The sequence below is a fragment of the Dipodomys spectabilis genome, unplaced genomic scaffold, assembly GCF_019054845.1.
Source record: "Dipodomys spectabilis isolate Male_0828 unplaced genomic scaffold, ASM1905484v1 ptg000002l, whole genome shotgun sequence".
Lineage (NCBI taxonomy): Eukaryota > Metazoa > Chordata > Mammalia > Rodentia > Heteromyidae > Dipodomys > Dipodomys spectabilis.
The window spans coordinates 2915558-2937734 of record NW_024870679.1 but is presented as its reverse complement, the minus strand read 5'-3'; the positions used below and the strand labels follow the sequence as shown (position 1 = coordinate 2937734).

At 41.5% G+C, this 22177-nt stretch overlaps 1 protein-coding gene across 1 annotated transcript; it reads left to right on the top strand.

Moving 5' to 3' along the window:
* Nucleotides 1-12385: 12385 nt before the first annotated feature.
* On the top strand, nucleotides 12386-22177 carry Rbm15 (RNA binding motif protein 15). The gene is made up of 2 exons (XM_042676867.1): nucleotides 12386-17349; nucleotides 21287-22177. The coding sequence occupies exons 1-2, from the start codon at nucleotides 14484-14486 to the stop codon at nucleotides 21307-21309; spliced, it is 2889 nt and encodes a 962-aa protein (XP_042532801.1). The 5' UTR covers nucleotides 12386-14483; the 3' UTR covers nucleotides 21310-22177.

The window sequence follows — 22177 nt, the reverse complement described above, 5'->3', positions numbered from 1 at the left end:
ACAGGCTCAGGGACAGAGGCCAGATCCTGAGTTCAAGCTCCACCAAGGGAGAAAAGAAAAGAAACTTTAAACTTTAGGATTAATTCACAATCCAATAGTTTACTCTCTTTTTTATTAAACACAAAATCTCACCATCCTCAGAAGGCGTTGATGTTGCTAATGTATAAAACTGAACCCAGCCCAGGCATAGGTTCATGCCTGTAATACTAGCTACTGAAGAGTTTGAAATCTGAAGATTGTGGTTGGATGCCAGCCTGGGCAGGAAAGACCATCAGACTCTTATCTCCAATGAACCACCAAAAAGCTGGATGCAGAGCTATGGCTCAAGTGGTAGAGTGCTAGTCTTGAGCAAAAACTGATACACACACAAATTAAAAAATAAAAATGGAACCTACAGACATTTTATGTAATGTAGTTTTAATTATACTTGTGCACAAAACTTATTAGTGAAATAATAATAGGAAAAACTATTTCAGATAAATATTATTCCTATCAACAGTAGGTTGAAACCGGTATTTAGCCAGCAAACTCTCCCTGATGATATTTTCAGTGCTATTTTCTTTGTCTGGAAGGGTTTCTGCTCCTTTGATAAACATGTGCTGAGGATTTAACATGTGCCAGGCACCATGCCTTGCAAAGTATCACTCCCCTATGGAGAAGTAGCTGCCTCTTTCTCCAAGGGCTATTGGCCTTGGGTTCTGCTCTGGTGATCACCTTACCACTCTAGGATGTGGTTTGCCAGGCTGACAGTTCTTAGGTGAGGGGACTACTGCTTGCTCATCTTCATATCCCAGTCACTGGCACAGTGCCCAAGACTCAGTAGGAACTCAATTAATGTTGATGAATGAGTTAATAGATGAATGATGATAGCCCAGTGTCTAGTACATGGCAGATGACCAATAAATATTTGTTGGAATGAAATTAAATTGAAAACGCAGGCTATAAAAACAAAGGCAGAAGCCAGGTGCCAGTGGCTCACGCCTGTAATCCTAGCTACTCAGGAGGCTGAGATCTGAGCATCATGGTTCAAAGCCAGCCTGAGCAGGAAAGGCTGTGAGACTCTTTTCTCCAATAAACCTCTCAGAAAACCAGAAGTGGCACTGTGGCTCAAGAGGTAGAGTGCTTGCCTTGAGCTGAAGAGCTGAGGGACAGTGCCCAGGCCCAGAGTTCAAGCCCCACGAATGACCAAAAAAAAAAAAAAAAGGGCAGAGAGAATCAGGAGGTGTTGTTGAACACTGCCAAAAACAGAGAGCAAAAGACCTAGAGGCACAGCTCAAGTAGTATAGTGCCAACCATAAAAAAGCCAAGCATGAGACCCTGAGTTCAGGTGCGTGGGTGCACACCCACCCACACACACACACACACACACACACACACACACACACACACACAAAGGGTAGCAAAAGATCAAAGTTGAGAAAAAGAAAAAGAAATCATTGGGTTTGACAAAAGAGTAGTTAATATTAAATCTTAGAATAAACAGCAATTGACAACATGTTTATCACAAAGTCAACAAATGAAAATCAGTATTTACTTACCCTCCAAGAATTTGTGGTACCTGATAAAATCTAGTTATTGGATAAATGTCTTTGAACTCTGAAGGTTTATTATGCTATAGTTCTCACCACCTGGTTAGTAAAATGCCCCATACAACAGCTACTAAAGCTTAACAATCCCTTGAACTTTAGATTTCACCATACAATTTCCTTTCTAAGAAAAGATGAGACTACTACAAAAGTAGAGGGTTATTCATCCTAGCTGGCTTCTCCCTCTATACATTCATTGAGCAAGTATTTGCTAAGCTGGACACTAAGATCCCATCTTCAGTTCAGGTAGCAGCTCCCATTTGTACAGCTGGTTTGTGTTTGTGGCTGTATTTCACTTTTTTTTTGGTATGATACCAGGGCTTAAACTCAGTGCATGAGCTCTGTTCCTTAACTTTTTTGCTCAAGGCTGGTGCTCTACTACTTGAGCCATAGTTCCATCCTCTCAGGAAATATTTAAAACCTTTCTTGTTACATACTGCTTCCAGATACAACATTTCTATGGTCAGATGGGATATGACTAGTGGGTAGAAATGGGGAACTCTTGTTTATATCCTATGGACAAATGGGTTGGAGGCATCTTCACTGCTGAATTTGCTAAAATCTTTTATTTGGAAAGATGCCCAAGGGAGTTATGAATGAACTGGTATAAAGTGTTTTTTAAATTCATTTAACTTTTTTTAAACATTCATTTAATGGGATAGAGAAATATTGCTACATTTTATTTTATTTTATTTTGCATACTGCTGGGCAATTTCAGTTCCTTTGGAAGCAGAGGTAAGAATATCCTGAGTTGGAGACCAGCCAGGCAAAATGTAGTGGGACATGTCTCAAAAACAAATACAAAAATAAAAACAAAAACGGTTGGGGTACCAGGCATTGATGACTCATGTCTGTAATCTTAGCTAATTAGGAGGATGAAATTTGAGGATTTGGGTTCAAAACCAGGTATAACAGAAAAGTTCATGATACTCTTATCTCCTTACCAAAAAGCTAGAAGTGAAGCTGTGGCTCAAGTGGTAGAACACTAGCCTTGAGCACAAAAGCTCAGTAACAGTGCCCAGGACCGTACATACACACAAAAAGGGTTAGGGAGTGTAACTCATATGCTAGAGGACTTGCCTAGCACATATGAGGACCTGGGTTCAATCCTCAGTACTAAAAAATTAAAAAGTTTTACATGCCCATTAATTGCCTGGCAGTGTGTGGAGGACTTTGGATAAAATGGTATCTTAATCAGATGTACAGATCTCACCTTCTGAGACTTGGAATGAGATAGACACGAATCAAATACAAGTCAAATAATCACAGCAAATTGTGTTTGTATCAAGTGCAGTGAAGGAAGGCACACGCCAGGGACGAATAAGAACATCCAGAAGGGGGCTTCAGATTGGTCAGGGAAAGTGGCCCAGAGCTAATATAAGGAGGGCTCATACAGTGATAAGAGCAGAGAAGAGCACTTGCCCTTAACTGGGAAATGCTCAGGGACCATGTGATGATGTAGAACAACGTGAGGCTTCACTGATAGCAGAGGCCATGTCGCCCAGGGAAGGTCATGCCTTCCCTATGGGAAGGGCTTGATATTAGGAATTTTTGTCTTTATCTGAGGGTCAAATATGTATTTTGGAAAGGTCATTCACAATGCTGTGTACAGAACTGATTGGCAGTGAGCCAGAATGGACCCAGGTGAGCTGTTTGAAAGGCTAAAGAAATGCTTCAGGGTAATATCACTTAGTACACAGTGATGGCAGGTAGAGTTGCAGAAAAGAGCTCATTCTCCTGTGTCTAGATCAAGTCCTTCTAGAACACAGCTGAACCTACACAGAGTTGACTTTGTGATACCTCAGATACCCATCTACTGCAACAGAAATCTCTCTCTACTTGAAAGGTTTGAGGTTGGGGAGAAAGTGATCTGCTCTTAGCTCAATTCACTCAGGCAAAGCAACATATAGAAACATTTATTTCCAACAACCTGGTTTATATAGGATAAAATGGCAAGTGTCCCATGCCAATAGTTAGTGGAGCAGAGTTTTATCCCATGTTTTACAGATTCATATACCTGACTAGAAAAGTCACAGAACACATAATTACAGGCCTTTCTGAGGGTAGATGCTGACTAGAAAATTGAGGACTCCAGAATGGAGCCTTCTTTATGACTGTACTGCCTCCTTTGAAACAAACATCAACAGCAGCAACCATATGTTGCTTCTCAGTCTTAATTTCCTAAACTGAAATGAAAACAGTCATAATTGAGCTGGCTGGAGTGGTTTAAACCTGCAGATCCAGGCCTTGGGAGGCTGAGGCTAAAGATCACTGGAGCCCAGGACTTCAAGACTAACCTGGGCAACACAGCAAATTCCTATCTCTAAACAACAAAGCAAGACACATAATCATATTTGCCCTAATCATATATTTTTATGAGAGAGAAATAAAACAATTTAAATGAAGTCAGAAAATGACATCTTATAACAGAATCCTACTATGTACAATGAGTTTTATATGCACCATGTCATGTAATTCACCCAGTAGGTAGACATGAAAAGACTGCTGAATGGCCTAATAACTTTCTTCCTCCTCTTCTTACAAATAAGACTTCTGGTTTTCAATTGTGTTAAAATAAGGGATATACTTCCTACTTCCCTTGCTTTAAGCCTCCTGAGTAGCTAGCATGAGCCACCAGCAGTTGGTCAGACACACACATAACACTACTGGGACTTCAACTTGGGGCCTGGGCATTGTCCATTAGCTTTTTCACTCAAAGCTGTTGCTCTATGACTTGAACAACACTGCTACTTCTGGATTTTTTGTTTTGTTTTTGTTTTGGGTGGTTAATTGGAGATGGAAGAGTCTCATGGACTTCCCTTCCTGGGCTGGCTTCCAATCTCTATCCTGATCTCAGCCTCTTCAGTATCTAGGACCATTGGTGTGGCCCAACCCAGCTCCCTTCCCAGTTTTGACTCCAGAATCTGAACCTATCTCAATAGTTTTTTCTGTTTGTTCTTTTCTTTCAAATTCCACAAAGGCAAAAAAAATCCCTTTGGATTCCAGTTAAACTCATAATTTTGTGTACTTATATAAACCACATTGCTACATTTCTCAAATATTCTTTTTCAATCTAGCTATAATTAACATTTTTGGGAAGCAACTCCTATGAATAAATTACAAGCAATATTAAATATGTAAGGTTCAAATAGCTATAGCGTAAACGTTTCACAATTTATATAATTTAGAATGTTAATAAATTTTAACATTAGTAACAACAAAGACATGCAAGAATACTCATAAAGTAAAATTTGTTGAAGGAATTTAAATAAGACCTAATTAAATAAAAAGATATCCCCATCACTGAAAGACAACATTTTTTTTCTAAATTAACTCATAGATTTAATAAAACTCCATTCATAGACAGCTGTTTATAAGATTCAATGAATTGTCTATAAAATTTAAAAGAACAAAATTTTAATATTAGTGAATACTACTTATTGGCTAGTGAAGTGATTAGGACATTTTAAGATATAAAAAGTGCTAACTATAAAAGGTTAACTAAGCCAACCATATTTAAATAAAACTTTTTTTTTCCTTGGGCTCGGTCATGGGGCCTGAACTCTGGGCCTGGGCGCTATCCCTCAGCTCTTCAGCTCAAGTCTAGTGCTCTACCACTTGAGCCACAGCACCACTTCCAGCTTTTTTCCCCCTTTTTTGCTTATGTGAGGAATCGAACCCAGGGCCTCATGCATGCAAGGCAAGCTCTCTACCACTGAGCCACCTTCTCAGCCCCTTAAATAAAACTTTTTTAAATGAATGTGTTCATCAAAAATCAACTTAAAGTGGGGAGCCAGTGGCTCATGCTTGTAATCTTAAATTACTTAGGAAACTGAAATCTGAGGACTGCAGTCAAAACCAGCCCAGGCAGGAAGTCCCTGAGACTCTTATCTCCAATTAACCACCAGAAAACCAGAAATAACAGTGGCTCAAAGTGGTAGAGCACTAGCCTTAAGTATAAAAGCTCAGGGACAGAGCTCAGGCCCTGACCAAAAAAAAAAAAAGCCGGGTGTCGGTGGCTCAAACTTGTAATCCTTGCTACTCAGGAGGCTGAGGTCTGAGCAACATGGTTCAAAGTCATCCCAGGCAGGAAAGTCCATGAGACTCTTATCTCCAATAAACCACCAGAAAACCAGAAGTGGCTCTGTGGCTCAAATGGTAGAGTGCCAGCCTTGAGCTGAAGAGCTTAGGGACAGCGCCCAGGCTCAGAATTCAAGTCTTTTTTTTTTTTGTCGGTCGTGGGGCTTGAGTCTCACGGTCTCTCCTGCCCGGGCTGGCTTTGAACTGCGATCCTCAGATCTCAGCCTCTGAGTAGCTAGGATTACAGGCGTGAGCCACCAGCCCGGCCGAGTTCAAGCCTTTTGACCAACAAAAACAAACAATAAAACCCCACAAAACAAACAAACAACTCATGCTTGCTAGGCTGGTGCTCTACCACTTATGCTATCCTGTCAGCCCTGTACATACATGTTAATTCTTTAAAATTCTTTTTAAAATTATTTAAAGTTCTTTAAAAGAAAAACAAAGATTGCTAAGTAAATTCTAGGTTACCTATAAAGGTAGGCAGTGGGTAGGATCGAGGAGGAACACTTAGATATAAATTATTGGTTATTTTCTATTTTTTTGAGTGCTGGATTCAGTGCTGGTTAGTGTATTCACTCTATAATTGATAAATAAAGCCTACTGAGATATAATAAAAGATAAATTTATAAAGTGTCATGGATGGGTCATTAATGGCTGTGTGTCATAAACTAAGGACTATGGTTAATCTAATCTTAGGTACCCAGCTTTCTGGCTAACAGCAAGCATTCACATGGCACTTACCATATGGCAGTTTTAAAGCAATTTGTATCTGCTAGCCCATCTAATTCTTCTATGATTAGAGAAGATTCTAAGATTATCCTCACTTTATAGATGAGAAAACCAAAAACTGAGAGGATAATAGTAACTCTTCCAAGGCCACAGAAGAGCCAGGCTGGGGTTTGAACTCAGAGCTTTGAAGTTGCTCGTCAAGTGATCTACTGTTAGAGCCACACTTCCAGCACTGAATCTGTGTTCTTAATCACTTCCTTATATGAATAATTATATTAGGGCTTAGTCATAAAGAAGTTATGACACAGTGCTTTCTATAGCAAGATCAAAGGAGGAACCATATGCAGAGTTCTATAAGTATATTAAAGACCACCATATTATACACTTTAAATGAGTAAACTTTTTGGCATATTATATCTTAAAAGCTGTTTTTAAAAAACCCACAAACCACAAATGCCACTTTAAAATGCAAACTGGTCTCCTCAGTTATTTTAGGAAGGGAAAATATGTACTGTTTTTGAATGGTAAATGAAAGAAACCTCACTGTCAAGATCCCACTCACTTTATGAAGGGTGATAAAACAGAAAAAAATTAATATATTATGAGTAAGAAAAATATTCAATTCCAAGTTTTAGCTCTTTTCACATGTCAAAATCAGACAGCTCTAACTCCCAAGATAAAGTAACACTGCAATAATAATTGTGTGTATTGGGGCTGGGAAGGTGGCTCAGTGGTAAAGTGCTTGCCTTGCATGCATGAGGCCCTGGGTTCGATTCCTCAGCACCACATAAGCAAAAAGAATAAAAGCTGGAAGTGGCGCTGTGGCTCAAGTGGTAGAGCGCTAGCCTTGAGCTGAAGAGCTGAGGGACAGCGCCCAGGCCCAGAGTTCAGGCCCCACAACTGGGCCCCCCTCCCCCCCAAAAATTGTGTGTATTGAGGATATACTGTACAAATGATAAAAACCTGTAAAGAATGGAGGTATAATGCTTTTTTTGTGTGTGTGTGACTGTCCTGGGGCTTGAACTCAGGGCCAGTGCCCAGTTGCTTTTTAAAAAACTTGTGCCATTTTCTTCTGTGTACAAAAACTGGCCTTTTCCTTTTAAATCTAGACCTGATTTTAAAGGAGATGGAAAAAGTACTTTATAGAAAAAGCAAGTTGCTACTGTGCCATGTCCTTTAAGGTCTTTGAATTGTACAACTCTGAGGACCAATACTGTTGTCTAAATGAGCTATGGCAATTTTTCCCTAATGCTATTTCTTGTTTTTAGGCAGTTAAAAGGAGGGATAACTGGGTGCCAGTAGCTCATGCCTGTAGTCCCAGCTACTCAGGAGTATGAGATCTGAGGATCAGGGTTTGAAACCAGCCCAGGCAAGGAAGTCTGAAACTCTAATCTCCAATTAACCGCCAAAAAGCTAGGAGTATACTGCACTGTTGGTGGGGATGTAAACTAGTACAACCACTTTATAGTAGTCTGAAGAGTTCTCAAAAAACTAAACATAGACCTTTCCAATGATCCAGCCACACCACTCCTTGGCATCTAACCCTGAACATTGGGAGCCAGGATATGGTAAGGACATCTGCATATACATGTTCAATGCCACTCTATGCAAAATAGAGAAGATATGGAAACAGCTCAGATACCCCACCATAGATGAATGGATTAAAAAATATATGGTACCTATACACAATGGAATCTTACATAGCCATTAGAAAGAATAAAATAATGTCATTTGCAGAGAACAGTGCATGATCTCTCTGATATGTAATTAGATTTAAAATGCATGGGATATGATAAATTATTATGATTCTAGATACTCACATACAGTGAGACCAAAAGAGGATACTTTCAGAGAGAAACACAAAGGTGTAATGCCTAAATGCCTCTTCATATTTATATAAGATAATATGCATACTAAAACAAAGTCTAAGATATAGAAACAAGAGACCGCTTTTTTTTTTTTTTTAAGTTTTTTGGTGATTCTGTCTTCTTTACCTGCTGTATGGTGTATTCAAGTATACATCTTTGGAAGGGTTGGGGGGAGGACTGAAGGGAAAAGGGTGAAAAAGTGCAGCAGTGGTGCTCACTGGATATTGATAAAAGTGAACTATACAACTCATTGGTGGAGACTGGAGGGACTGGGAGAGAATGAGGGAACAGAAAACACTGAACAAAAGGAAATATACTCATTGCCTGATTCATGTAATTGTAATCTCTCTGTATATCACCTCTATAAGGACAATAAATTAATAATAATAATAATAATAATAAAATCCAGGAGTAGAGCTGTGGCTCAAGTAGTAGTGAGCTAGCCCAGAGCAAAAGAGCGCAGGGTCAGAGTCCAAGCTGAGTTAAAGCCCAGGACTAGCACACATATACACACAAAGATAGATCAGTATATTGCTATTGATGCTGGGTCTGTTCATAGCTTAATTCTGTGTGCATTTGTGAGGTCTTGGTGCTTATCATCAGGGCCTGGGTGTTGTTCCTCCCAGCTTTTTTGCTCAAGGCTAGTGCTTTACCACTTGAGCCACAACTTTACTTTCAACTGTTTGAAAGTTTATTGACCATCAGAGTCTCAGATTTCCCTGGCATGGGCTGGCTTAGAACTGTGAACCCAGCTCTCAAGACTCCTAAATAGATGGGATTACAGGCGTGAGCAACCAGTGCCTGGCTTAACTTTGCTTTTATATCCACTGAAAAATCTCAGTCAGGTTAACTATCTTCACAACTCTGGCCCTGACTACAAGGAGACAAGATGAAAACTTGGATTATACCTTAACAACTCCATACTAACACCCAAAGCAGGGTTGAAAGGACTGTCCTTCCAAACAATGGTCACCTTTGTCCTTTCTCAGATCTCTTTAAAAGCAACTTCATGCTTTAAACAACAACTGAAAAACAAAAACACCCATTTTCACTACAGAAATGCTTTAGTAAACATTTGTTTAAAGTTAAGTACAAGCAAAACTAAAAGAATATAATTTTAAGGAACATGGATTATCTGTATTTCATTATTCTCTTTTGTCCTGGACAAACACATTTACCAGAATATATATATATATATATATGTATATATATATATGTTTTTTTTTTTTTTATTGTGAAAATACTGTATAGAGGGGTTACAATTACATGGGCAAGATAATGAGTACATTTCTTATCAAGCATTGCAGCCTTCTTTTTTTTTCTTTTTTTGAAACTTTTTATTGTAAAGATACTATACAGAGGGTTACAGCCTCCTCCTTTGTTTCCCTTTCCCATCCCTTCCCATCCTCCCCGCCCCCCCCCCCCCCCCGCAGCACCCCACCCCACCACGCACCAAAGTTGTAAAGTTCGTTTTCGACATAATGAGTGGTACATCTCATTGTTGCAATGGGTCCACCTGTATCCCTATTTAAACCATTGACTGGTACATCTCATTGTTGCAATGGGTCCACCTGTACCCCTATTTAAACCACTTGTTTTTCCCCTTCCCCTCCACAAATTATACTGACATGAAATACAGTGAAAGCAGGGGTTATACTGTGGGGGAGGGACATACAAAGCAACAAAGAAATAATCTTATAAATGTGTTAGAAACAATCGCATGAAAGAAAAAAAAATCTGAATACATATCTTAGGGTTCATTTCCCTAACATCACCTTATCTGACCTTTTCTGCTTGACTCAGACATATACTAGATATTGCAAATAAGGGAAACCATGGGACCTATGTTTCTTTGGGCCTGACTTACTTCACTTAATATATTTTTTTCCAAGCCTTTCCATTTCCTAACAAATAGGGCAATGCCATTCTTTCTGATGGAGGCATAGAATTCCATTGTGTATGTATACCACATTTTCTTGCTCCATTCATCTACTGAGGGGCATCTGGGTTGGTTCCATATCTTAACTATAGTAAATAATGCTGCAATAAACACAGTTGTGCTGGTAGCTTTAGTGTGGTCTTGTTTGTAAACATTTGGGTAAATGCCCAAAAGTGGGATTGCTGGGTCATAGGGGAGCTCTATGTAGAGTCTTTTGAGGAACCTCCATACTGCTTTCCAAAGTGGTTGAACAAGTTTACACTCCCACCAACAATGCAGTAAGGTTCTCTTCTGTCCACATCCCCTCCAGCATCTGTTGTTATTAGAGTTCTTGATTTCAGCCATTTTAACTGGAGTGAGGTGGTATCTCAATGTTGTTTTGATTTGCATTTCTTTTATGGCTAGGGAGGTTGAGCATTTCTTCATGTGTCTATTGGCCTTCCTTCTTTCCTCTTCAGAGAAGTTTCTCTTTAAGTCTTTAGCCCACTTATTTATTGGGCAGTTGTTTCTTTGAGGATTTGTTGTTGGGGGATTTAATTTTTTGAGTTCTGAGTATATTTTAGATATGAGACCCTTGTCCGTTGTATGGCTAAGAAGATCTTCTCCCAATCCGTGGGCTTTCTATTGATCTTGCTAGCTATGTCCTTTGCCATGCAGAAGCTCTGCAATTTCATGCAACCCCATTTGTCCAACCTTTCTTTGATTTGTTGTGTTTCTAGGTCTCTATTAAGAAAATTTCGGCCTGTGCCAACAAAACCTAGGGTTTCTCCTATTCCATCCTGTAATGTTTTCCGAGTGTCTGCTTTGACTCTGAGGTCTTTGATCTATTTGGAGTTGATTCTGGTGCAAGGTGATATATAAGGATCTATCTTTAGTTTTCTACAAGTAGTTACAGAATATATTTTGATGCTGTTACTGGTAATGAACTTTTGTCATTAAACTTATCAGTCCTGTTGGCTCCAAGCAAGCTACTAGTCCCCTCAGGCAAGCTTTTTTATTGCTGCCAACTATAAGCAGTAGCTTCAGTTAGGTTTACAAAGTTGGTGTGCCTCAAGGGGTGCCACACATACCAGTACCAGTTTAGCTCTTTAATTCTCTTCCTCAGCTCTGTGCTTCCTCAGATCTCTATCAAAAGGTTTGGAAAACTATACAGACTTGGTCCTTATCTCTTCTTAGAATCAGTGAGTCACCTTCACAGGTCAGTTTAGGGGGAAAATAACTCTGTACCCAAGTTCTGTTACAAGGAATAATCAGATAAAGGCTCAACTTGTTCCCTTTGTGTAGTATTTACATAACCTTTACACCTTTGTAAATCTTTTCCTACATTGTCTTTACAAATTGTGTAATTGTGTGTGTACACGCGTCCAAGAGCACTCTTGATTTCTTAGCATTTAGATCTTTATTTTTCAATATTATTCATTCCTAAAAGGAACCAGAACTCTGGAAAAATGGCAGGTTCCATGCCTAAAGCAAGACATGTATTAAGAGGTAAGCCAGGAACAAACTAATGGAGCAGAGGAGTGGGAAGAAGGTAAACAAACAAAAAATAGTGACATGATCTTATAATTGTTGAAACTAGGTTTTAGGAACTTTATCTTATTCTGCTTTTGTATTTTTAACTTTTTCTAAAAAAAATAGTACACTAAGCTAAAAACAATTGCTATTTTCTAAAAAGAATAATAGCATGGCTACAGTAAAAGCTTTTATATAATAATGTATACAAAAGATAAAAAGTCAGCCCTATACCAATGGCTCAGGCCTATAATCCTAACTACTCGGAAGGCTAAAATCTAAGGATCAACATATGAGGCCAGCTTGGGTTGGAAAATCTGTGCAATATTTACCTCCAATTAACCACCAAAAAGCTGGAAGTGGACCTGTGGCTCAAGTGGTAGACTGCTACTGGAGCTAAATAGATCAGGGACAGCACCACGTGCGGGCCCTGAGTTCAAGTCCTAGGAAGCTTACAAAAAAGTCTTTCTTCCATCTCAGACCCCAGCTTCTCTCCTGAAATCAATCTGAACAATTTCCCAGATATTCATCACGGAAATTTCTATTAAAATATAAAGAAATACATGTGTGTATGTATATATGTGTGTGTGTATATATATGTATATATATACACACAGTAGTTTGCATATATATTATGTGTATGTCATATATATATACACACACACACACACACACAAGCCACAATATACATTATTATGATCATTTATTTTAGCAGGTACTTTTTTCTTCCCCAAGCTGGGGCTTGAACTCTTCCCCTCAAAAGTGCTCACTCACAGCTGAGGTCCTACAATTTGAGCCACACCTCTAGCCCAGTTTTTTGCTGGCTATTTTGAAATAGGGTCGCTTAGACTTTTCTGTTGAGGCTATCTTCCAACTGTGACACTTCAGATCTCAGCCTTCTGAGTACCTAGGATTACAGGCACAAGCCACTGGCACCAGGCTTTAGCAGTTACATTGAAAACAATGAGGGTGTGTGCATGTTACAATATTTGAATTTTTTTGTGCTTTACATAATGGGCTTCAGGTTTCTTTGATTTAATCAAGTGAGAAAAGGCCAACAACATTTTCACCATCCCCAGAATTATGTACCAACATAAAACAAAAAGGCTAGCTCAGTCAGGGGTAAGGGGTTGTTAGTTTCAATCTTAAAAGTTTTCCAATTTAGATTTCAGTTGAGGAGTACTGTTACTTTGGAAAAAAAAAATTCACGTTTAAAAACACCTCTCATCCTCTACTACAGACTGGATCTTGTTTGATGTGGTGATGTGGGGGAGGCCTGCAAAAAGTCTATTTGCCTTCACCGGTGAATAGTCAGCGCATGGGCCACATGGGTCCAATCGTGTCACCGACACGGTGCACAGATACTAGTTTGTCAAGATTAGGGTGCTTGGGAAGAATAACAGTTGCTTTGAAACGGATAATGCTGAAAGGAGTCACAGGAGGGAGCCGATGGCTGTCCTACAGAATTCCAGAGCAGAGGTACTAGTCACCACAGAAAAGGGACACGCGTCCGAAAAGTAAATTCCACCCGCTCACTGTACAGAATTAAATATTCCCAACTCCCACCCGTATGATATACTGCCTGCTATTTTACAGAATGCCAGATCCACACCGACTTGCAACGTCGAACCGCACAGTCACGTCCCCGGGGGCCCCGCAGCTCCTGCGCCTGGCCGGAGTCGGGCATCCTCCGGTTACCCTGGGGACACTGAGGGGACCCGGGGCGCCCGGAGAGTCGCGCGCCCTCGCTAAGGCGGCGTCTCTTCCTAAGCTCGGGGAGCTCTCTCTCAGCTCCGCCCCGGACGTCAGTTGACCCCGGGCGGTGAACCCTGAACTCTCTTCGGCCCACAGCCCTCAGAAACCCGCGGGCCGGGCCGCACTTCCTCTCGCAGGGGTGGAGCTTTTTCAGGCTGTTACGCAGCGCCCAGAGGAACCAAGATGGTGTCCGGGACGGGTGCCTCGGGGAACCTCCGACTCCAGTAGCCAAAAGTTCGGCCCATGGTCCGGCGCAAGCAGAACGGCAAGGAAGCTCGGAAGCTCCCGGCTCCGAGGACCGAGAGGCACCGCCAAGTGCGCCACCAGACCCAACAAATGTTTAAGAGAACGCGGAGAGCGCGGGGAGGCGGGCCGTCACCATCTCGCGACACCCCGGTGACGTCGCGCCGCTAGCGCGCGTTCTAGTCTTTCACCTTCAGCCTCCGCAGTCTCGGCACCTACCCCTTTAAGTGAGTGATGGACAGTTCTTTCGGCCTATCAATTTCGCCGCCCATGTCCAATCAGATTTAAACTTCCGTCAGCCGCCGGAGAAGTTGGAAGGTAAGGGTCGAAAGAGAGAGAGAGAGCGAGCTTTGTCTCTCGGGACATTGAAATGAGCCAAGTTCTCAGGAGAAAACAACCACGACGGAACGGATGGCCGAGCTTCCCAAGTAATAGGTTAAAGGACGGAGTCACATGCCAGTGAAAGGGCGGAGGAGGTGGGACCGCTGCTTACACCGCGCCAGAAGTACCGTTACAGGGCAGACTTTTTGTCCAATCAACGCCTCCAGACTTCGAGTCAGGTGACTGTAGAGTGCAAGGGGCGGAGCTACAGCCTGGCGCGAGGAACCGTTAAGACAGACAACGAATATGACCAATGAGGTACTCTGACCGGGGCGTTGGGAACCCAATAACAGTGACTGGGCGGGCGCCTTCCCGGAGCGCGGGGAGATGTGAAGACAGACAAACAGTTTTCCCAATGAGACTGTAGAAAAGAGAGCGAGTAGACCAATGAGATCGGCGGGGCGGGATCCTTTGCCGCGGCGGAGTCCAAGATGGCGGCGTGCGGTTCCGCTGTGTGAAACGAGCGCGGGGCGGCGGGTTAGTCAGCTCCGCGGAGATTACCTCCGGCCACCCGCAACCATGAAGGGAAAAGAGCGCTCCCCGGTCAAGCCCAAGCGTTCCCGCGGTGGTGAGGACTCGACTTCCCGCGGGGAGCGCAGCAAGAAGTTAGGGGGCTCCGGCGGCAGCAATGGGAGCAGCAGCGGGAAGACGGACAGCGGCGGCGGGTCGCGGCGGAGCCTCCACCTCGACAAGTCCAGCAGCAGTCGAGGCGGAAGCCGCGAGTACGACACCGGCGGGGGCAGCTCCAGCAGCCGTTTGCACAGTTATAGCTCCCCAAGCACCAAAAATTCCTCGGGCGGGGGCGAGTCGCGCAGCAGCTCCCGGGGTGGAGGCGGGGAGTCACGTTCTTCTGGGGCCGCCTCCTCAGTTCCCGGCGGCGGGGACGGCGCGGAGTATAAGACCTTGAAGATAAGCGAGTTGGGGTCCCAGCTGAGTGACGAGGCGGTGGAGGACGGACTGTTTCACGAGTTCAAACGGTTCGGTGATGTAAGTGTCAAAATCAGTCACCTCTCGGGTTCTGGCAGCGGGGACGAGCGGGTGGCCTTTGTGAACTTCCGGCGGTCCGAGGACGCGCGGGCGGCCAAGCATGCCCGAGGCCGCCTGGTGCTCTACGACCGGCCTCTGAAGATAGAGGCCGTGTACGTGAGCCGGCGTCGCAGCCGCTCCCCGTTAGACAAAGATTCGTACCCTCCGTCGGCCAGCGTGGTCGGGGCCTCCGTAGGTGGCCATCGGCACCCCCCGGGGGGTGGAGGCCAGCGATCGCTCTCCCCCGGTGGCGCCGCTTTGGGATACAGAGACTACCGGTTGCAGCAGTTGGCTCTGGGCCGCCTACCTCCTCCACCTCCGCCACCCCTGCCCCGGGAGCTGGAGAGAGAACGAGACTATGCGTTCTACGAGAGAGTGCGCCCCACATACAGCCTTGAGCCACGGGTGGGAGCTGGAGCAGGTGCTGCTCCTTTCCGAGAAGTGGATGAGATTTCCCCCGAGGACGATCAGCGTGCTAACCGGACGCTTTTCTTGGGCAATTTGGACATCACTGTGACAGAGAGTGATCTTAGAAGGGCTTTTGATCGCTTTGGGGTCATCACAGAAGTAGACATCAAGAGGCCTTCTCGAGGCCAGACCAGTACCTATGGCTTTCTCAAATTTGAGAACCTAGACATGTCTCACCGAGCTAAACTAGCAATGTCTGGCAAAATTATAATTCGGAATCCTATCAAAATTGGTTATGGGAAAGCTACACCTACTACCCGCCTGTGGGTCGGTGGCCTGGGACCTTGGGTTCCTGTTGCTGCACTGGCACGAGAATTTGACCGATTTGGCACCATACGCACCATAGATTACCGAAAAGGTGATAGTTGGGCGTATATCCAGTATGAAAGCCTGGATGCAGCTCATGCTGCCTGGACCCATATGCGAGGATTCCCACTTGGTGGCCCAGATCGTCGCCTTAGAGTAGACTTTGCAGACACCGAACATCGTTACCAGCAGCAATATCTGCAGCCTTTGCCCTTAACTCATTATGAACTGGTGACAGATGCTTTTGGGCATCGGGCTCCTGATCCTTTGAGGGGTGCACGGGATAGGACACCGCCCTTACTCTACAGAGATCGTGATAGAGACCTTTATTCTGATTCTGATTGGGTGCCACCTCTACCACCAGTCCGAGAACGCAGCACTCGGACTGCAGCTGCTGCTGTTACTGCTTATGAACCACTGGATAGCTTGGATCGAAGGCGGGATGGCTGGTCCTTGGACCGGGACAGAGGTGATCGAGATCTGCCCAGCAGCCGAGACCAGCCTAGGAAGCGACGGCTACCCGAGGAGAGTGGGGGACGACATCTGGATAGGTCCCCTGAGAGTGACCGGCCACGGAAACGTCACTGTGCTCCTTCTCCTGACCGCAGTCCAGAACTGAGCAGTAGCCGGGACCGTTACAACAGCGACAATGATAGATCCTCCCGTCTTCTTCTCTTGGAAAGACCCTCTCCAATCAGAGACAGACGAGGTAGTTTGGAGAAGGGCCAAGGTGACAAGCGAGACCGTAAAAACTCTGCATCAGCTGAACGAGATAGGAAGCACCGGACAGCTGCTCCCACTGAGGGAAAAAGCCCTCTGAAAAAAGAAGATCGGTCTGAAGGGAATGCACCCAGCGCCAGCAGTGCTTCATCAAAGCTGAAGTCCCCATCCCAGAAACAGGATGGAGGAACAGCTCCTGTGGCAGCAGCTTCTCCCAAACTCTGTTTGGCCTGGCAGGGCATGCTTCTACTGAAGAACAGCAACTTTCCTTCAAATATGCATCTGTTGCAGGGTGACCTCCAAGTGGCTAGCAGTCTTCTTGTGGAGGGTTCAACTGGAGGCAAAGTGGCCCAACTCAAGATCACTCAACGTCTCCGTTTGGACCAGCCAAAGTTGGATGAAGTAAGTCGTCGCATCAAAGTGGCAGGGCCCAATGGTTATGCCATTCTTCTGGCCGTACCTGGAAGTTCTGACAACCGATCTTCCTCTTCCTCAGCCACATCAGACACTGCCACCTCTACTCAGAGGCCACTTAGGAACCTTGTGTCCTATTTAAAGCAAAAGCAAGCAGCTGGGGTGATCAGCCTTCCTGTGGGAGGCAACAAAGACAAGGAAAACACCGGGGTCCTTCATGCCTTCCCTCCTTGTGAGTTCTCCCAGCAGTTCCTGGATTCCCCTGCCAAGGCACTGGCCAAATCTGAAGAAGATTACCTGGTCATGATCATTGTCCGTGGTGCGTCCTAAAGTCCATGTGTAACTTGTATTTACTACTTTGACATGGTTTCTGTTTTGTGATGTGTAATGGGATACAGCATCAGATGAAAAATTTTTAAAAATTAGTTGTTTAGTTGTAGCCTTTTTTTTTCTTTCCCCCCTCTTTTTTATATATATTTTTACATGCCTCTTTTAAAGTAGAAGTCAGGACAGTTTATGAAAGGGATGCCTTGAAAGTGTAATAGGGAGATGGATTTGCTTTCATTAGGAGCTTCTATCCTTGTAGGTTTTTTTTTTTTTCCTTTCCTTTTTTAATCTTGAGCTTTAAAAAAATTCCTCAAAGTTACAAATCCAAAATTTTGAAAAATCAGAGTTTGGAGAAAAAAGTCCACTGATTGTAAATAGTAAATGGTAATATACACACAAAAAAAAATGGCTTGAATGGTGTGTAGCTGAATAATTCCTGTACCAGAAATGTTACTTGTGTGACTTAAGTTTGATCAGGGATCACAAAAGTGTACACTGTCAAATTGTTTCCCAGTGTAATTATTTTAATCAGGTCTTTTGAGTATTTCTCTTAAAATGCAGTTTGTTCCCAGAAAGTTTGCTTTAATATGCATTTTGATCATTTAGTTCCTGAGTTTTGTATTCCTTATATGCACTTTGGTTTGTAGCTATAATTGGTAAAAATTGAGGACTGTGTTACAAACCATTTAATTAGTATGCAAGAAGTGAGTAGGTGCTTTTGAAATCAGAATTCTCTGGTCAGTTTATAGGTGTGAGAGGTGGTGTTTTTACTGACTTTGAGAGGTGTATCAGGTACAGTTCTAATTTAATTGTGCATATTTCAAAACAATGTTCTTTGTTAAAGATTAGTTTTTGTTTTTGTATCCATTCAAATTTCTGGTTTCAATAATAGAAAGAGGACTTGTCTGCAGGCTCATAAGTCATCTTTCATTTTGGTGGGCATTAATCAGCCATATCTAGATTGCAGAATTTTTAAAAAAGTAATCCTAAAATGCCTTGATGTGTTTTACATTTTTTTTTTTGCTGCTTGTATTTTTATTTTCATATTCAGACAGTAGTGGAGACATTACATTATTTGAATGTCTTTGAAATTTCATATTTAATATTTGTACTGCTGTCCAGCGACAGAAATTTGAAATGTCAGTGTAGGAAAACCCTTATTATTTGTTGGGGCTTGTATAATTAATATAATTTAAATCATCACACTTTTTTGTCCTTTTGTTTTTCCCAAAGTTGAGAATGATGAGACTTCTGGTTCTTAAGAAGGGCTTGTGCTACTATATAGTATTAGGTGTTTTTTTGGTTTGTTTTTGTTTTTAATTTTTTTCTTTTTTTACTTAAAACGCTTCTACCACCTTCAATTTCTCAGGTCATTACTAGGTATATTTTTCTCTGTTGACTTACGTGCTGAGTATTCAGCTAAGGCCCTTAATAATTTAATTATGATTTGGAACTTTAGGATTTTCTGGATCATGATGGTATTTCTATTCTGTGAAAGTGACTTATTCCAAGCCTGGCAGAACCCAACTGTTTTCTTTCTGTTATCAAAGCTGGTAGTTTTGAAATAGCACCAATAATAACCCAGGGAAATGTCATGTAATTCCTATTTTCCATTCTGACAGGTGTCTCAAATGCATGGCAGCATGAAAGCCTCATCATTACTGTCATCTTTTTTTTTTCATTTTCCTATGCACATTTATAAATTTTTTAAGTTCTGGAAGTTTTTGTGTTGTCTTTTTAAACTGGAAAAACTCATTCTGAGAGAAGTAAAAGTATTGTTTATGTCTGTAAGTTTCCTTGGTATGCCTGTAGGGAAAATAACCTGCAATCCTACAATTAAGACTTTGGGTGCCTTGTGGTTCCAAAATGCAGTGGCATGTCATCTAGAATAGAAACCTGGTTGAAACTAATGCAAGTATAAAATCTTCATCTATACAGAACAAAGTGTAATTTGTAGTCAGATACATTTTTTTCCAGTTTAAATAATTTCACTACCATTAACTTTTGAATATCTTTTGATAAGATAGTTGGGCAAATAATTTTGTTCTAATTTACTATAGATTAAAATATGTGTGCTCCCCCTCACCTCTTTTTTTTCTTTTTTTTTTCAACTTACATTGGTGTGACAGCTTGTTCAGTAATACTGTTTGCTCCATGTTTGAATCTTTACCTGACATTGCTGCTTTCGTTAGATCTGGGCAATTTGTGCTTCAATGTTTTTGAAACAGTTGGCTTGATACCATTTCTAAATGTATGTATTATATAAAAAAAACAAAAACAAAACTAACACTGTTTAGCTTGGTGCTTACATAGAGTGCCATCTCCAGATGAATCTCTTATTTGTGTTGCCCATTCTGTTGTGTAGTTTCATATTTATAGATTATCTACTTACCCTTCAGGATTTGATTGGAATCTAAGTCTAAAGCTGGTTTTCATTTTCATTAGGTACAATTTCCTGGTCCCAACATTGGATTCTTTACAACTAATTTTTTCTACTTTTTTCTTGATTTTTCAGAAACTTAGTTAAAATGAATGGGAAGAAAATTTCATTTATCAGTTAGTTACTTACTAAGTATTACTGGTAAAAATAAGATATTTAAGACACTAACTAAGATGCAGCATCAAAATCTATGGAAAATTAAGCAATCACTCAGCTCCTAGCAAATAGCTCTACTTAATTTTGGGAAAATACTTTGTTGATTGTAACTGGGATTCCTGTAAAAAATTTTTCACACAAAAACTTAAATTTCTGGTTGAAAAGCTATACGTTTATTCTGTCATCTGAGAGTAAATAGTTTTGCTTTAAGGAGTATATTATACAATGTTCATCTGGCTAGTAAGCTTTTGTCATATTTTGAAGATAAACTCCCTTACGTTTATTTCATATTCAGTGTACAACAGTGAAAGTCAGATGTTTTTTCAGAGTTGGACATTTCCAGGCTTATTAAAAAACTTATGAACTGATGTTCACTGATTTTTTTTTTTTTTTGAATCACTTTTTTTTTTTTTGGACAGTGAAGTGATCATTTTGTAGGCACAGCTTGAATTGTGGCCTCTGTAGGAACTATTCCCTCAGATCTCTGGTTACAGAACAGGAAAATTTGAGATTAAGACTTAATGACATTTTATGTGAAAAAAAGAATTGAAAGAATTTCTGGGCATTAAAAAAAAATCTATCACAGTGTCTGGTTTTGAGATATAAGAGTTAGATATGCAAAAAAGAAAAGTAGAGCTGACCCTGTTAACATTCTGGTTATAGAGATCTCTCTAAAGACAAAAAATGATTTCAGGAACTAGTGGAATGTTAAAACTTAATGAACGAGTAATTTTGTGTATGATACCAAGAGTTGAAAAGTGAGTCCTAAGTGTTCTTTGGCTGTTCAGCAATTGTAGAGTGTTTTCTCAACTGAAAATAACATCTGTTTCTTTGGTAGCATAGAGTAAGATGGATTTTTAAATGGCTTTGTATCTTGACCCCTTTCTGCAGTAGTGGAGTAATTCATTACTCCATGTAAATTACAGAATGAAAGTAGAGGGGGTAAAATTATGGCTAAATTCCACCTTTCTAGTTTCACCTTTTATTTATATGTAGGAGATGTTGATTGATGATAAATGCTTATAAACTTGCTTTTTTCCTGAAATTTTTTCCTATGTTTTATTCAGTTAAATGAGGATAGCAGGGTAATTTCAGTCCTACAGTCCTCAATTAGTCTTTAAAAAAACTCACCTTGGTCTACTTGTTGTCTGTTCATATAGTAAATTCATTTCAAGGTTTGTGCCAGTGGGTATTATTGGTGCTTTTTGAGGTCGAGGTGGACTATCCAGAAAGGTTTTGTTACTATGTTCATCTATAATGGCGTAGGGGAAATACATATATTTTTAATATTGTAAACGTTTGTACTGAATAACCTTTTTTTCCCCCCTGAAAGCAAAACTGGTGAACATCGGATGAAGATACGGAATTCAAAGCTCTAATGGACCTTTTTGAAGAGAAGTTGTGGCTTATGTGGAGTTTACATGGGCCTCTGATGGAAGAAAGCTAATCTGTTTAGTATTTTGTGCATTTTACTAAAATGGCAGCTTAACGTTGTGTATCTGCTATTTGTGATGCCAATGCCGGTGTTTTAAGTGGAAAAAAATGACCTCTTTGCTTTGTGCTGTGTACACAAGATTTCTGGAAAAGAAAAACCCTTTTTATGGCTCACACAGCTTAAAAGTAGCTGTCACTCAAACATGCGCTCACAGTTGAGCTGCTTTTGTTTTATTCTAAATAAATTGTTTCTTTTGAGGAAAATGTTTTTCTGCCTGGAAGTGAATTGACGGCAAACCTTGACCCCTTTGTTTGCAGCCGAGGGGGTACTTGCTGCTGCTCAGATCTTGTATGTCTTGAGCAAGAAGCAGGGAGACCATCAATTTCATTTTGACTATCACGGTGTGTCAATTCTGAAGGATCGCTAGTGTTACTGTGACCCCCCTTTGTTTGCAGCGAAGGGGATCCTTTGCTTCTCGGTCCTCAACGTGATGAGGGAATGGTGCTGTTTGCTGGCACACAAGAAGCCGGGGCAAGCACCCTAAGCCTCACCACAGTGCACGAGTCGGGGGCTTTGCTGGTTTGAAGAGCTGGAGTTGCTGAAATTTAAGTTTTGATTTATTTTGTTCACTCATCACGTTTGGCTTTAGTTTCATTTTTAATTTGAAGAAAAGTTTGAAATTGCTTTATCTTGCACTTTTAACATTTGCACCAAATTGCCAAAAGAAGGAGAAATGCTCCGTTTGCTTTTTAAATGTTAATGATGATGTTAATAAAGCCTTTCCTGACA

Excerpts from the sequence above, each read along its gene's own strand:
- Rbm15 (XM_042676867.1), top strand. The coding sequence starts at position 14,484 with ATGAGATCGGCGGGGCGGGATCCTTTGCCGCGGCGGAGTCCAAGATGG. Across the intron at positions 17,350-21,286 it reads GGTCATGATCATTGTCCGTG|CAAAACTGGTGAACATCGGA; the intron begins GTGCGTCCTAAA and ends CCCCCCTGAAAG.